The 15913-nt window shown below is 52.5% G+C and overlaps 2 protein-coding genes across 2 annotated transcripts; both read left to right on the top strand.

Moving 5' to 3' along the window:
• The first annotated feature begins 89 nt into the window (after positions 1–89).
• tut7 (terminal uridylyl transferase 7) lies at positions 90–12193 on the top strand. The gene is made up of 30 exons (XM_028997174.1): positions 90–166; positions 295–530; positions 607–725; positions 796–912; positions 978–1155; positions 1236–1324; positions 1406–1457; positions 1813–1882; positions 1962–2088; positions 3138–3257; positions 4311–4418; positions 4528–4705; positions 4811–5141; positions 6120–6384; positions 6471–6621; positions 6835–6921; positions 6998–7098; positions 7876–7933; positions 8028–8131; positions 9125–9214; positions 9284–9397; positions 9471–9548; positions 10274–10451; positions 10534–10581; positions 10733–10824; positions 10909–11024; positions 11122–11246; positions 11504–11580; positions 11656–11728; positions 11799–12193. The coding sequence occupies exons 2-30, from the start codon at positions 302–304 to the stop codon at positions 11849–11851; spliced, it is 3528 nt and encodes a 1175-aa protein (XP_028853007.1). The 5' UTR covers positions 90–166; positions 295–301; the 3' UTR covers positions 11852–12193.
• A 199-nt stretch (positions 12194–12392) lies between these two features.
• Positions 12393–13971, top strand: isca1 (iron-sulfur cluster assembly 1). Its single transcript, XM_028997285.1, has 4 exons — positions 12393–12540; positions 12807–12860; positions 12972–13077; positions 13330–13971. The coding sequence occupies exons 1-4, from the start codon at positions 12460–12462 to the stop codon at positions 13476–13478; spliced, it is 390 nt and encodes a 129-aa protein (XP_028853118.1). The 5' UTR covers positions 12393–12459; the 3' UTR covers positions 13479–13971.
• The last annotated feature ends 1942 nt before the right edge of the window (positions 13972–15913 follow it).

Here is a 15913-nt window from a genome sequence, read left to right as displayed (position 1 = left end):
GTTTTTTTTTTTTTAATGTAATCGTTAATAAATGGTCCAATCTTGTTTGAAAGGCGACGTCGAATCCGCTTCCGGTTGTGCGTGCAGCGGAAGTGACGTCACGTCACGTCTTCCGCGGCGAGCACCGAACCCGGGCCGAGCGGAGGCGTTTTTTTCCGACGTTCAGGTACCGTCACCGCCGCGGCTGTTTAGCCGGTTAGCGGTGCTCCCTCCTCGGGGAGCCCGGATGCGGCGCTCTGTCCCCCGCCAGATTCCGGGGCTCCGTGTTTCACCCCCTCGTGTCTCTGTAAACAGACCGGACATGGACGACCGCGGCGGGAAGGGCCGCCGGTGGAGGGAGCCTCCGGGGCACTCCGACGGCAGCGAGGGCGACTTCAGCCCCGACGTCCACGGCCTGGGCCGGAACCGGAACCGGGCCTGCCCGGAGGAGAGCTGGCCGTCCTGGAGGAGGAGGCCGCCGCGGCGGCGTCGCAGCTCCTCCGGGGAGAGGCAGGGCCAGGCGGGAGGGAGCTTCTCCTCCCCCGGCGCAGGTGACCCCTGACCCCTGACCCCTCTTCTCTAGATTTATGTAGATGTTGGTCTTCTCACCGGCTCTGGTGTCTTCAGGGCGGAGCTGGAGGGACCGGCAGCCGCGTGACGATGGCCAGGTGCTGGTGATCGACCACGCCACCGTGTCCATCAACCAGCTGCTCCGGCAGAGAGGCGGCGGCGCCGACGTCCCCGGGGTGAGTGTCCCTCGTCCCGTCTCCCATAATAAGTTCCAGCCCGCGGTGACCCGGCGTTTTCCGCCTGTAGAGAGCGGACGGCGGCGGTGGCGTGCGCTTCAGCTGTCACCTGTGCAACTCGCGCCTGGACTCCGTCTCTGATGCCCACCGCCACCTGAAGGACCGGTGGCACCGGAGACGCGCCAAGGTGAGCCGCTCGCTTTTCACCCGGCGCGCCCGGTCCACGCCGTTAACGCGGCCGCCTTCCTGTAGGAGAAGCGGCAGGAGGTGATGTTGAGGAGCATCCCGTTCCCGGGGACGGAGGACATCGCCGCCGTCGGCACGGTCCTGGAGGACGTGGTCAGGGAGGTGGGCATGGCGGACCGGGACGTGGACCTCCGGCGCCGCGTCCTCGCTCTCATGCAGGACGTCCTGGCGTCCGTCCTGCCCGGTGAGGAGGCGGGCCTTGCCGTGACGTGGGGGTGTGGACTCCTGCGTCCAGGTCTTCACGTCCCTGCTCTGTGCCCTCAGACTCCAGGCTCCGGCTGTATGGATCCTCCTGCACCAGGTTCGGCTTCAGACACTCGGACGTGAATATCGACGTCCCCGTCCCTCCCGACGTGAGTTCCCGGCGTGCGGCGAGGTCTCTGCCCTCGTGGTGGAGCCGCTTCACCATCTGCTGCTTGTGATTGTGTTCGCAGATGCATCAACCTGATGTTCTGCTGCTGGTGAAGAAGACCCTCTCGGACAGTGGTGAGGAGACCGTAACGCGCAGACGTGAAGATCTGTATTAACACCGTGCAGCATGCAGAAGACGTTCTCCAGGGGCGGTGGTGGCCTAGTCTGGTGCAGTGGTGGCCTGGCGGTTAAGGAAGCGGCCCCGCAATCAGAAGGTTGCCGGTTCGAATCCCGATCCGCCAAGGTGCCACTGAGCAAAGCACCGTCCCCACACACTGCTCCCCGGGCGCCTGTCATGGCCGCCCACTGCCCACTCAGGGTGATGGTTAATGCAGAGGACTCGTTTCACCGTGTCACCGTGTGCTGTGCTGCTGTGTATCACAAGTGACAATCACTTCACTTTCACTTGTGTGCTTTCTTCTCCCCGCAGCTGTGTTTGTGGAGGTGGAGTCCGACTTCCACACCCAAGTGCCTGCAGTGCTGTGCAAGGAGAAGGACAGGTTGGTGAGATGGCCGTGTCCTCCTGAGCGGGACTCGCCTTCCACGTGCAGGAAGTGACGAGGTTGCTTGTTTTCCCAGTGGCCTGCTGTGCAGGGTCAGTTCGGGGAACGAACGGGCCGTCCTGACCTCCCGGTACCTGTCCCAGCTGGCCCAACGCGAGCCGTCTCTGCTGCCCCTGGTTCTGGCCTTCAGACACTGGGCCAGGGTAGGTCCATGTCCTCGCTTCCTGTAAACCACAGGTCCCGTAACGTCACTTTATACAGAACTCTTATTAAACTACAAATCCCATAATGCAGTGCTCACTTTCCAGACAAATGATGGTGAACTTGAAGCTGCTTCACAGTAGAGCTGCAAAACTCTGGTCCTTTTCAGGAGTCACGAAACATGAGCGTAGAATGAAGTATTACGGCCACGCTAGGCAGCGGTGGCCTAGCGGGGGGTCAAGGAAGCGGCCCCGTAATCAGGAGGTTGCCGGTTCGAATCCCGATCCGCCGAGGTGCCACCGAGACAAGCACCGTCCCCACACACTGCTCCCCGGGCGCCTGTCATGGCCGCCCACTGCTCACCAAGGGCGACTGCTCAATACAGAGGACGCGTTTCACCGTGACGCCGTGTGCTGTGCTGCAGCGTTTCACAATGACAATAGTTCCAGTATTACCGCACGAGCTTCTCCTATATTGACAGCGACGCCACGTGCTCGGAACGTGGCGGTCTGTCTCGGTTTGGGGGCGTGAAATAAGTGAAGCTATTCAGGGTGGTGATGAGTTTTGTTTTACAGTTTTCTTGTCGTTTTTTTCCCCTCTCGCATTTGCAGAGTTTTTAAGAGAGCGCGTGACTGGAAATTTGCCCCAGTGGACGTTCTTTTTAAAAGGAAGTAAAACGCCTCGTGATGAGAACGAATGTGTTCCGGGGAGTTAACTAACTCTGATGGTGCGAAGAAACTACGTTGTTGGTAGTAATTGGCGATTTTTAACGTGTCTGAGTTGGTGTAGTTTGGTTGAAACGAGACCTCAGTCAGGCCGGTGGAGCACGACGTGACGAGGAAACTGCGCCTGTACACATTCTGCTGGTCTCGCCGAGGCACCTGGAGCAGTGCATTATGGGATCTGCCGTTTGTGTGTCATCAGGGCTTCATATCGCCCCGCCATAATAGTAGATCTACATAAAATGATCTCATGGGATGTGGCCCACGATGTGACAGCCCTGCTGTAAACTGTGTGTGTGTGTGTGTGTGTGTGTGTGTGTGTGTTTCAGATCTGCCATTTGGACATGGTTGATGAGGGTGGCCTTCCACCGTATTCTTTAGCCCTCATGGTCATCTGCTTCCTGCAGCAGCGCAAAGAGCCGCTCCTACCTGCCTACCTGGAGAGCGCGGTGAGCCTCGTCTCCGGATACACGCCGGGTTCTGTGTGTGTGTGTGTGTGTGTGTAAACGCCCGGTTCTCTCCTCGTATGTGTTAGTATGAGAGTGTAAACGCCCGGTTCTCTCTTCGTACGTGTGTGTGTGTGTGTGTGTGTGTGTGTGAGAGAGTGTGTAAACGCCCGGTTCTCTCCTCGTACGTGTGTGTGTGTGTGTGTGTGTGTGTAAACGCCCGGTTCTCTCCTCGTGTGTGTGTGTGTGTGTGTGTGTGTGTGTGTGTGAGAGAGTGTGTAAACGCCCGGTTCTCTCCTCGTACGTGTGTGTGTGTGTAAACGCCCGGTTCTCTCCTCGTACGTGTGTGTGTGTGTGTGTGTGTGTGTGTGTGTGTGTGTAAACGCCCGGTTCTCTCCTCGTACGTGTGTGTGTGTGTGTGTGTGTGTGTGTGTGTGTAAACGCCCGGTTCTCTCCTCGTACGTGTGTGTGTGTAAACGCCCGGTTCTCTCCTCGTACGTGTGTGTGTGTGTGTGTGAGAGTGTGTAAACGACCGGTTCTCTCCTCGTACGTGTGTGTGTGTGTGTGTGTGTGTGTGTGTGTGTGTGTGTGTGTGTGTAAACGCCCGGTTCTCTCCTCGTACGTGTGTGTGTGTGTGTGTGTGTGTGTGTGTGAGAGTGTGTAAACGACCGGTTCTCTCCTCGTACGTGTGTGTGTGTGTGTGTAAACGCCCGGTTCTCTCCTCATACGTGTGTGCGTGTGCGTGTGTGTGTGTGTGCGTGTGTGTGTGTGTGTGTGAGAGTGTGTAAACGACCGGTTCTCTCCTCGTACGTGTGTGTGTGTAAACGCCCGGTTCTCTCCTCGTACGTGTGTGTGTGTGTGTGTGTGTGTGTGTGTAAACGCCCGGTTCTCTCCTCGTACGTGTGTGTGTGTGTGTGTGTGTGTGTGTGTGTGTGTGTAAACGCCCGGTTCTCTCCTCATACGTGTGTGTGTGTGTGTGTGTGTGTGTGTGTGTGTGCGTGTGTGTGTGTGAGAGTGTGTAAACGACCGGTTCTCTCCTCGTACGTGTGTGTGTAGGGTCTGGGCATCAGCCAGCTGAAGAACTTCTCCCTGGTTGCAGTAGAAGAAGACGAGGTGCTGTGGGTGTGTAAAGTTGATGGTGACGCTGAGCAGCGGTGCGGCCGAGTGAGTGGCTTTTTATGGTGTTATTGTAGTACGTGACACGCCCGGGCGTGGCATCTCCCTGTCTTCTCTACGCTCCTGACGCTTCCTGCCGCGTTGTGGACCCCCTCAGGTTCCTCTGGTGTTTGCGGAGCGCGGCGGGGGGGTGGAGCCGGGCCGGCTGTGGGTGGAGTTTCTGGCTTTCTACACGCTGGACTTTCAGACCTCGGACCGCGTGGTGAGCGTCCGCACCAGCGCCCCCCTGTGGAGGGAAAATAAAGACTGGCCCAGGAAGAGGATCGCCATCGAGGGTGAGACTTTACGTCCCTCTTCTACAGCCAGTGTTCGGTATTCCGGGAAAAGCGGGAATGAATCATCTCACTGCACCGCTGATCCGGAACGCCGTCTCGTTGCAGATCCGTTCGCGGTCAGGAAGAACGTGGCTCGCTCCGTCAGCAGCCAGCCCATGTTTGAGTACCTCCTCCACTGCCTCCGCTGCACCTACAAGTACTTCTGCCGCCCCCCGGCCAGGTCCACAGCCAATCACGGGCCGGCGGCTCAGCAGGCCGCCGCCCACAATCACGTCCACGGGCGCCTCGGAGCCTCGTCCCACGGCAGCAGTAGACGGGTGTCGGGAGTGGACGACTCGGACTGTGTGATTGAGGAAGAGCTCCTTGGTGAGGAGGAGAACAGCGAGGACGAGGAGAACTTGGACGAGGAAGAGTGTCTTCAGCGGGAGGAGAGGAGGTGAGACAACTGTTCATCTAGAACTGGAATCGGCCCTGAAAGGTACACCAGACAAGTGCAGCTGTTTAAAATCCTCACCTCCACATCCATATTCACAAACCTGACGATGGAGGCGGAGATTCACCGATCAATTCATAATCCTGTGGAATTTGCTGCTTTTTATAGACCGATTATTTACAGCATGATCAAATTTGCAGCTCTGCGTGCATCCCTTACTTCTCTTTCATGATTATAATTCATACAGTACTTCTGGTCATTATAAATACACATAATCTTTACATTTTACAGATAAATCGTCATGTAGCATAACCAGATAAAACCATATTGGGGCAATTCTACTGAAAATGGGCTGCCACACCCATAAGAGCGGTGAAATAGCAGGTATTTGTATGATACGAATGATTTATTTAACATGTTATAGTATTTATATGAACCAGAAGACCCAGGTTCAAATCTCAGTCACTGCCATTGTGTCCCTGAGCAAGACACTTAACCCTGAGTGTCTCCAAGGGGGGACTGTCCCTGTAACTACTTACTGTAAGTTGCTCTGGATATGGGCGTCTGGTAATAGCTTTAAATAACCCGATTCTTGTTCATATTTTATCATGCAGTCCCTCAAGGACTCAAATATTTTATTTTGTGAATATTTAAAATCACAATCGGGCCACAAACAGGCCACAAACCGCCCTGCTCATTTTCCGTAGCCAATCACAGGCCGATCGGCTGCACTTAGTAAAGATTGTACGCTTGTTTTATGGTATTTATTGGGTCTATTAAGACCTTTATTATACTAAAGTCTTTTGAAGGATACGCGGAAGTAGCGAGTAGCGCATATTTCTGTGTTGGGCCAGTAAAATCAATATCTCTCCCGAATTTAGATTGAATTAGCATCCAGGTAGTGGTAGTAAATACCGATGCTGTGTCTGGATCTCATACGTTCCTCGAATCCAGATTACTGAAGTCTCTCTCTGCCCTGAGGTGGGAGCCATTCGCGCTGACCACCGAGGAGCAGGGCTTGTTCCCTCTGGACGAAGACCTGAGCGAGGAGCGTCCCTCAGACTCTGAAGAGGAGGAGGACGAGCTGGAGGAGGAAGAGGATCTGCTGGTTTTTGGAGAGGAGGAGTCCAACTCTCTTCTCCACTCACCGCTCAACGTTCTAGCCGGCCGTGGAACCGACAAGGCCGGAGCAGTTAGAGATGTTCTGCAGTATACGTTCACCAAGAAGGCCTTTACCTGTGGACGGGTGAGAACACACACACACACACACACACACACAAATCACTGTGACTGCACACACGAGCCTTACTTAACTGTACAATTCTCTATTAGACCCACACTCTGGTGTGTAGTGTGTGTAAACACGATGGCCACCTCAGAGCCAGCTGTCCCGAGGACCTGAGGAAGCTGCAGCTGGACCCTCTTCCTCCAATGACCCCAAAGTTCCTCAATATTCTCAATGAAGTGTGTGGCCAGTGCTACGGTAAGCATCTGCAGTGTGTGTTGCACAGGCCGCGTTGTGTAGAACTTTCCTCAGTGATGGGACCACCAGAGGGGTGCGGGTGTGGACATGGACAATCGTAGAAATAATGTTCTTCTTCCCCACGCGAGTAGTCTAGGCCGCTGGTCCTCGTGGATCCGTAGTGGTGGTTAAGCCCACCGAGACACACTGCTTGTGATTTTTTGCTCTTTCCAGGTGACTTTTCTCCTGATGAGCTCGAGGAGGAGGTGAGGGAGCACATTCTGCAGGACCTGGAGACCTTCATCAGACGGCACATAAGTGGTACAGACACGACGTGCACACCTGAACACACACACTACAGTGGCGTATACACTAACTCAGTGTGTGTGTGTCTCAGGTGCTCGTCTGAAACTGTTTGGATCGTCCAAAAATGGTTTTGGCTTCAAGGAGAGTGACCTGGATATCTGCATGGTGCTTGAGGGTTGCAACAATGCAAAGGTAGACCTCAACCCCACTTATTTGGGGGGTTCAACGGTGGCCTAGCGGTTAAGGAAGCGGCCGGTTCGAATCCCGATCCGCCAAGGTGCCACTGAACAAAGCACCGTCCCCACACACTGCTCCCCGGGCGCCTGTCATGGTGCCCACTGCTCACTCAGGGTGATGGTTAAATGCAGAGGACACGTGTCACTGGTGTGGGGACGGTGCTTTGCTCAGTGGCACCTCAGTGGCGCCTCTGGATTCGAAGGGGCAACCTTCTGATTACGGGTCCATTTCCTTACCACTAGGCCACCACTGGCCCACCAATTTTTGGTTGTGCGTAATATTAGGGGGTCAACAGTTAGTCAGTTTCAGTTGCGGTTAACTTGATTGTTAATAGTCGTATTTTAACCCCTGTGGAGTATTGTCGCTCGTTGGCAAAAAAAAAACAAAACAACAAAACTCAGATATTAAAATTTCGTACAGATTTTGATGCCAATTGGCACTCCTATCGATACTTCAATTCTAGTTTTGCGTCTGCCGGTGGTTGTCGCAGACTACAATTTTCACCAGGCATTGCAGCGGACGCCTAGAGGACCCGGCGAGAGACGCCCTTTAACAATAATTCTGCAGCACCAGCCTTCCCCGCAAAGTACTCCTGTTTGTGCTTAATTCAATTCGACATCAAATCCGAACTTGTGGTCTATACTACACGACAAGTCTGCATGGTGTAATTACACGGAGCGCCAGGCGTCTTTCAAGCCGCGCGTGACCGTGTCTGACTTGCTTTTCTGCCAGGACCTGGACTGCATCACCATCATAGGCAAGCTGGCCAGAGTTCTGAGCAAGCACACTGGTGAGTGGTCCGTGCACGCGTGTAAATGAGCAAAATTTGGCCATGTGTATGCGCTACAGTCTAAAAAAATCATGAGTGTGGTGTGTCTTGTCAGGTTTGAGAAACATCTTTCCCATCACCACGGCGAAAGTCCCCATCGTGAAGTTCTGCCATGTGAAAACCGGTCTGGAGGCCGACATCAGCCTGTACAACACGCTGGTGAGAAAAATGCCGGGAAAGGGGGACGTCTGGTAGCCCTTATCCAGAGTTACAGGGACAGTCCCCCCCCTGGAGACACTCAGGGTTAAGGTTCCTGCTCAGGGACACGATGGTAGTAAGTGGGGTTTGAACCTGGGTCTTCTGGTTTGTAGGCGAGTGTGTTACCCACCAGGATACTACCATCAGACCTAGGGCTGGGCGATTTATATCATCTTGATATATGATTGATTAAAATGACACACATTAGCCTGTTTTATCTGTTTCTTCAAGTTACTTTTAAATGGAGACGTACGGCTGCCACATGTCCCAAATCTCCCGGAAACGAGCGGGCGTGTCAGATATTAACGTTCGCAACATGCGCTCACACGACGGAGCGAGAGAACGTGTGTGTGTGTGTGTGTGTTTCCGATTCCACAGACAAACAGCATCCTGATTGGTTTACTGATTGGTTTAACCAATCAGATTTCAGTGTGGGCGGGCTTTTATTTAACCTCTCAGGCAGGTTATGACATTGTCGTTGAAAACTAGAAACTCTGGAGCATCTTGAGCCTGAATTTCACAAGTTGAATTTGAACAAGCTGACAATAATATATATATATATATACACACACACACACACACACTTCTTCATTACTATACAAATAAACAGCCCTCAACCCTACCTAATAATAAGACAATCAATAAACATGCAAAACTAAACAATAAACTGTTTCAAATGTTAATAGACTGTTTATTTCGGTTCAGGTTGGGCTTTATTGTCATTTCAGCTACATACATGTCAGGACATAGTGAAACCGAACAACGTTCCATCCTGGCCAACGAACATCAGTCGCTCATGATCACCTCTTACTTGAAATAAACCTTTGCTTGGTCTCCATGATGACAATAGGAATATTTTAGACGTTTCGTTATTTTCGGGCCAGAGTTTGATCATGTAGAACACATAATGTAGAACACTCGATCCTCATGTGAGGCTGCTCCTCTGTTCCTCAGGCCCTTCACAACACACATCTACTGGCGTCGTATGCTGCCATTGACCCACGAGTCCGAATCCTCTGCTACATCATGAAGGTCTTTTCCAAGGTGAGACAGTGTGTGTGTGTGTGTGTGTGTGTGTGAAGTGTACTGTGACGCGCCTGTGTTTGTGCTCAGGTGTGCGATATTGGTGACGCGTCCCGGGGAAGCCTGTCGTCCTACGCGTACACGCTGATGGTGCTCTTCTACCTTCAGCAGCGAGATCCACCAGTCGTCCCCGTCCTGCAAGAGGTACCGCCAGCTCTGTACTGATGCGTCTCTGGTACGGTGGTGGGGCTTACAGCCGTGTTGGTGATTTCCGTAGATTTACGATGGCGCTCAGAAGCCGGAGGTGCTGGTGGACGGCTGGAACGTGTACTTCTTCAGAGACCTGGAGGACCTGGTGAGTCTCTCTCCAGGGCCCAGTCCAAACAATTTCATCTGGATAAAAGTTTATTTTTCCATTTTTTTATAATGAGCAGTCACTCTTATCAGAATAACCAAATCCAGTGTGCTAGAGTTCAAAATCGAACCCGCAGTGTGGATGCAAATGTAAAAAATGGGCGGAGCAAAGATGCCAGTAGACAAATATCTTATCATATTTGGAAGAAATAGAAAAGGCCATTTTAGACGTCCAGATCCTCATATTGTCATAAGAATAGAATGAAAAAGGTTTTAAAAAAAAAAATGTTTGTGTACAGATATTCCTTCCGTAAGGCTTCATGTTTTATTACTTTATGTTCCCTGATTCATCCTGATTTCCACCTACGATTAAATCATGATAGAGAGTGACATTGTGCACGTTCTACGGTTTACTGAACGTAAAAACCAAGCTGATATACAAGATGCCGTGTATTAATAATTCTGCCAAAAACAACATAACTCCGAACTGAATATTGGTATAGAAAAATATCGGTATTTGTTGTCTCTGTATTGGTACGATATCACCGCGTAAAACATGCCGATAATTATCAGGCGCACACTTTTGATCTGTATAATGTGTAAAACGAGGAGAATAAGAGTTAAAAACCTGCTCATTTTTGTACCGAGTCGGTGATCCCTGGGCCCAGGACCATAACTAGTGTGTGTGTGTTTTTTTTTTGTACCCGGTTCGGTCCTCGTCACCAGCCGCGCCGCTGGCCGGAGTGCGGCCGGAACGCCGAGTTGGTGGGGGATCTGTGGTTGGGCCTGCTGCGCTTCTACACCGAAGAGTTCAACTTCAAGGAGCAGGTGGTGTGCGTCCGCCAGAGGATGCCGCTCACCACGTTCAAGAAGCAGTGGACGTCCAGATTCATCTGCATCGAGGGTGAGGGACGTGCCGCAGTCCACGCTTCCCACGCGTTCCCCAAGTTCGTGAACCCCCACTTGACCGGCTGCTTGCTTTTCAGACCCTTTTGACTTGAACCACAACCTGGGAGGAGGCCTGTCCAGGAGGAGTATGACCCCACACCCATCACCAGCCATGCCTGCTCCACTCACACTTAACATCAACACCACCACAAACCACAGCAGATACCTTCACACACTCTGTGATGTGAAATGAGAGATGTTCTCTAATGGAAACGTGGACCTTCTGCTTCTCCACAGTGACTAACTTCATCATGAAGGCCTTCATCAATGGCAGAAGAGTCTTCGGCTCGCCCATCAAAACCTTCCCCCTGGAGTACCCCGACAAGATGGTGCGGTTTCCACGGATACCATCTTACACTCACAGATTCTCAGGCCAACACGCGCGTTACGCCCGGTATGGGTTTTCCCCGCAGGAGTACTTCTTCGACCCGGAGGTCCTGACGGAGGGCGAGGTGGTGCCCAACGACCGCTGCTGCCGCGTCTGCGGGAGGGTCGGCCACTACATGAAGGACTGTCCGAAACGCAGGAAGTGCGTGGTGGGCTTGCGTGTCCCTCCACAGAGAGCGTCCCGATGTCTGCGCAGTTGACCAGCGCGCGTGTGTGTGTGTGTGTGTGTGTGTGTTCAGGGCGCGGCCCAGGTGTGTCAGCGAGGAGGCGGAGCACGGCGATGTGGAAGCCAGCGTGAAGTGCTGCTTCATATGCGGTGCGGAGTCTCACATGAAGAAAACGTGTCCGTTCAGAAACGGCGCAGGTTCGTTTTAATTCCGTAACGAAGGCATGTTGTTCCACTGGCTTCTGGGGGGTTCAATTCAGTCTGTGCACTGGTATCCAGATATAATCCCTTTTTTGGACCCTTCTGCTTGTTAATAACTGGGAACGTTTGATTTAATATCGTGTGGCGTATTAATCTGCACTACTATCCAGGTATAAATGTCTGTAGAAGCGTGTGGATTGTAGATGGGAAAGGAACAGTGAGGAGCAGGAGAACCTGTTTGCTGTGTTCCACAGGCAGCCCCAGACCAGAGGCGGGTTCCTCTCCCTCGTCCCCCGGCCGCCTGAGAGTCGTCCGGGACCGAGAGAGACAGGTGAGCTTCGTCGCCGCTCTGGAAACTCCGCGACATCCGGGTGTTTATGAAATACACTCTCGTTTCTCCCGCCAGCGCTCACCGCCGCCGGAGGGGAAGAACAAAGGGAGGAAGAAGAAGAAGAAAGTCTTGCTGCAGCCTCAAGCAGGTGGGTATTATGGCACAGTTGGTGATATTAATGCTGCGCTTTTACGCCGCGCCTTTGTCTGTGTGTGCAGGAAGCCTCACTGGACAGTTGTCGCGCGTGTCGAACAGAGCGACCGTCACCTGACCCCGCACCACCTGATTCCACGCCGCACGCCTGGAGCCATGCTGACGCCGACCCCGATGTGCAGCCGCCATCGGTTCTTCTCTTTTAGTTTTATTGTATTTGCATCACTCCTGTGCAGAGGAGCCTTTTAAGTGCATTTCCTTTCAAATCGAGCAGAATTTGTCAATTCTGACCGCGCTCTCGTTCTAATCTGACTTTTAAATGAATTCGTTTTATTTTTTTAAGAAAAGTATTTGTTTCACATGTGTGTAAAAATGCTGGGGCTATGCACAGGGGGGGTGTCAATTTTGTGTTGAAATGTCAAAATGTGTTGATATTCAAATAAACGTCTTTGAAAGGTTGTGCTGAGGTCACGAGTGGTGTGTCTGATCGATGACCTTATCGGGGTGACCTCATCAAAACACGTCGGGCTTCTTTCTGGGTTACGCAACTTTATCCGCCGCGTCGCTTTCTCGAAGCGCCATTGGCTGGCGCCCCCGTCACTCAGGGCGGCCGGCCAATCAGCAGCGGCGGGGGGCCGACCTCCCTCCGGCGCATGCGCCCTTCGACCCCGTCCCGCGGTGTTTACGTCCGGCCGTGCGGAGCGCTTCTCGGCCGCAGCGGACAACATGTCGGCCTCGGTGGTGAGAGCTACGGTCCGGGCGGTGAGCAGGAGGAAGGTCCTGCCCGCCAGAGCTGCTTTAACGCTGGTGGGTGCGCGTCGCGTCGCGTCGCGGCGATCTGTTGGATGAATAGTTACACGTCCGCGTTAGCATGTTGCTAACTGGGCGCTCAGGGTGAAATTATCGCCCCGGACGCCGAGCAGGATTTTATACCGACGCGACGGGGACAGACCCGGTGGCGCGTCGTTCTCCGGCGCAGAACTCCCGTCCTGGGCGCTTGTGCGGAATTGTCGTGTGTTGTATGAAAATGTTGAGACCGAACCAGCGCGTCATGTCTGTCTGTCCCCCTCCAGACCCCGTCGGCGGTGAACCGCATCAAGCAGCTGCTGCAGGAGCGGCCGGAGAGTGTGAGTATCTGGCTGGATGAGAAGCTCTGGTTTCTGCTGGTGGTGATGTGGTGGTGATGGTGAATGCGGTGATGATGATGGTGATGTGGTGAATGTGATGACCCTCCACAGATCGGCCTGAAGGTGGGCGTGCGGACGCGAGGCTGTAATGGCCTCACCTACACGCTGGACTACACCAAGCAGAAGGAGCAGTCCGACGAGGAGGTGCTGCAGGACGGTAACTTCACTCTTCCTGGAGACAATCATAATTCCAGGATCTTGTTTTGGGGGGCAGTGGTGTCCTACCGGTTAAGGAAGTGGACCCGTAACTGGAAGCCCACTGCTCACCAAGGGCGATGGTTAAATACAGAGGACACGTTTCACCGTGTCACCATGTGCTGTGCTGCAGCGTTTCACAATGACAATCACTTCGCTTTCACTCTCATTCAACAGAAATAATGACATATTAATGGTGCTGATCCTTCCGCAGGCGTGCGCGTGTTTATTGAGAAGAAGGCCCAGCTCACTCTGTTGGGGACCGAGATGGACTTTGTGGAGACCAAGCTGTCCAGCGAGTTCGTCTTCAACAACCCAAACATCAAGGGAACGTGCGGCTGTGGCGAAAGTTTCAACGTCTGAGACTTGTGGCCGCGCCCCGTGCTCCGCCCACACGGTGGCGTACAGGACACAAGATGTGAGGTGGAGAAAGAGACTCATTACAGTGCTGCTACACACCCCCTGTCTAGCTGGTCTCTTTCAGGTCCTGCCATTTGTTAAATTCCACACTGACCTCTTTACAGCTCCGGTTTCAGCATTTTAATCTGGCACCAGTAACCGAGTCCGATTCCACAGCCAGTGTAAAGGAACCCCGACTCTTCCCCAGACCACCAGTGGGTTGCGGGGGTTGGTTCTTAACCCTCATCACGCAGTACGACACGCTCCTCACTTCCCCGCCTTCTCCGCGCCGGCTTGCACGCAGTTCTATTGCAGCGCCGCGTATCTGTACGTGTGAAGAATGTCGTGTGACTTGAAGCTGGACGCGCACAAGATGGCCCGCGGACGAGGCGCCGTCACTTTTGTACAGACTGCTGTTAATATTGTGCTGTGTGTTATTAAAGGAAATTAAACTCTGCGTGTCGTTCCTCATTGGCTGGCCGCGGTTTAATAAAAACGGCCGAGTCGCAGACACCAAATCAATATTTTACAATATTTTATCAAAAGTGTTTAATAGAGGCAGCCATCAGCGTTGCATAAAGTGCATATTAATTAGTCTTACTTCATTCAAACGTGACAAACACTTTTTACATTTCCAGCATTTACCAGACGCCCTTATCCAGAGCGACTTACAACCAGTAGTTACAGGGACAGTCCCCCCCTGGAGACACTCAGGGTTAAGTGTCCTGCTCAGGGACACGATGTGAGTAGGTGGGGTTTGAACCTGGGCCTTCTGTGTTACCCACTAGGCTACTACCACAGTTCTTCTTCTCCTCCTGCTCCAGATCTCCTACGGTTTTCACCGTACAACCTCCAAACTTCACACATGCATCTGGCCTGTAGCCGTGGGGGGTGTTTCATAAGCAATCCACTACTCCGCCCGCCTGCCACGCCTGTTTTTCGGAGCTATTTATCCCATTGACTTTACGTGGGACCGCTCTTTGACCATCTCTCCTGTACAGAATGTTTATCGTAGACACTTGTAACTCGATGTGCCGCATCTCCATGACGCCCTCTTTGAGCTCATTCACTTTATTTTTCCCCAAGTGACCACGCCCAAACACCTCTTTTTTTCCCTTTCACTTATAATTGGACATTTAACCTGTCCTCGGTTGCAATTCAACCACAATCAACCTTTCTCCACTCATGCCCTTCACCTCCACCTCCACTTCTGCTTTTCATCCTTCCACTGAAGCCTGTTCAAAAAATGAACAGTTTATAATTATTAACACCGGTAAATAATTATCTTAGTTACATGTGAATATTGAATGTAAAAAGGTACCAAGGTTACAGAGAAAATAAAAATGAGAAGAAAGAGTAAAGAGGGAGAAGAGAAAGAGAGGGGGAGAGAAAGACTCAGAAGCCTTCCGGCTTCCGATGGAAAACCCCCTGAGCAAGAAAGCTCAGAGTCCCTTTTCCACATGTGAGCAGACCCCTGGCCTACAGGAAGTTGTCAATGGTCTACAGGAAGTTGTCACTGACCAATCAGAACCAGTTGTTTCTGATGTCACGCCCCCGGTGCCTCCCATTTGGGGAAGACAAAGAGGGTGGGCGGTCCTGACGGCTGATACTTCACACGTAACCGTCAGACAAAAGGCATGTAAAACAGGGGTGCCGAATCTTCACGTACAACCATCCACACAGGAATGACACACCTCTCCCTGCAGACATCTGTTATGCAACACAAAAGGCATGCCTACATTTACATTTACATTTACGGCATTTGGCAGACGCCCTTATCCAGAGCGACTTACAACATGCTTTCAAGTTACCATCGATGAAGAGATCAATTCCAGTTCACTAGGACCCCAACTATGAATACATCTATTTAATTCACTCTGTTGTGGATTCTGTACACAAAGTTCGACAACAAGAAAATTACAATTTAATCTAAATATTCTTTAAAGAGGAAGGTCTTGAGCTGCCGTGTGAAGGTGCTCAGTGACTGAGCTGTTCTTCATTCCACCACCGAGGGGCCAAGACGGAGAAGAGTCTAGATGAACGTCTTCCTTTTACCTTCAGAGATGGAGGGACCAGGCGAGCAGTACTGGAGGCTCGGAGTATACCAGGTGCAGTGCGAGGTGTAATAAGGGCTGTGAGGTAGGATGGTGCTGCTCCATGTTTGGCTTTGTAGGCCAGCACCAGTATTTTGAACCTGATGCGTGCAGCTACTGGGAGCCGGTGGAGGGAACGTAGCAGAGGGGCGGTGTGGAGAACTTGGGAAGGTTGAAGATCAGTCGTGCTGCTGCATTTTGTATGAGTTGTAGAGGTCAGATGGTACATAGTGGTAGACCAGCTAGAAGGGAGTGGCAGCAGTCCAGCCGTGAGGTTATTAAGGTATGGTAGGATGGTAGTAGCCT

This window comes from Denticeps clupeoides, chromosome 11, assembly GCF_900700375.1.
Source record: "Denticeps clupeoides chromosome 11, fDenClu1.1, whole genome shotgun sequence".
Classification (NCBI taxonomy): Eukaryota; Metazoa; Chordata; class Actinopteri; order Clupeiformes; family Denticipitidae; genus Denticeps; species Denticeps clupeoides.
This window is presented reverse-complemented; position numbering and strand designations above follow the sequence as displayed.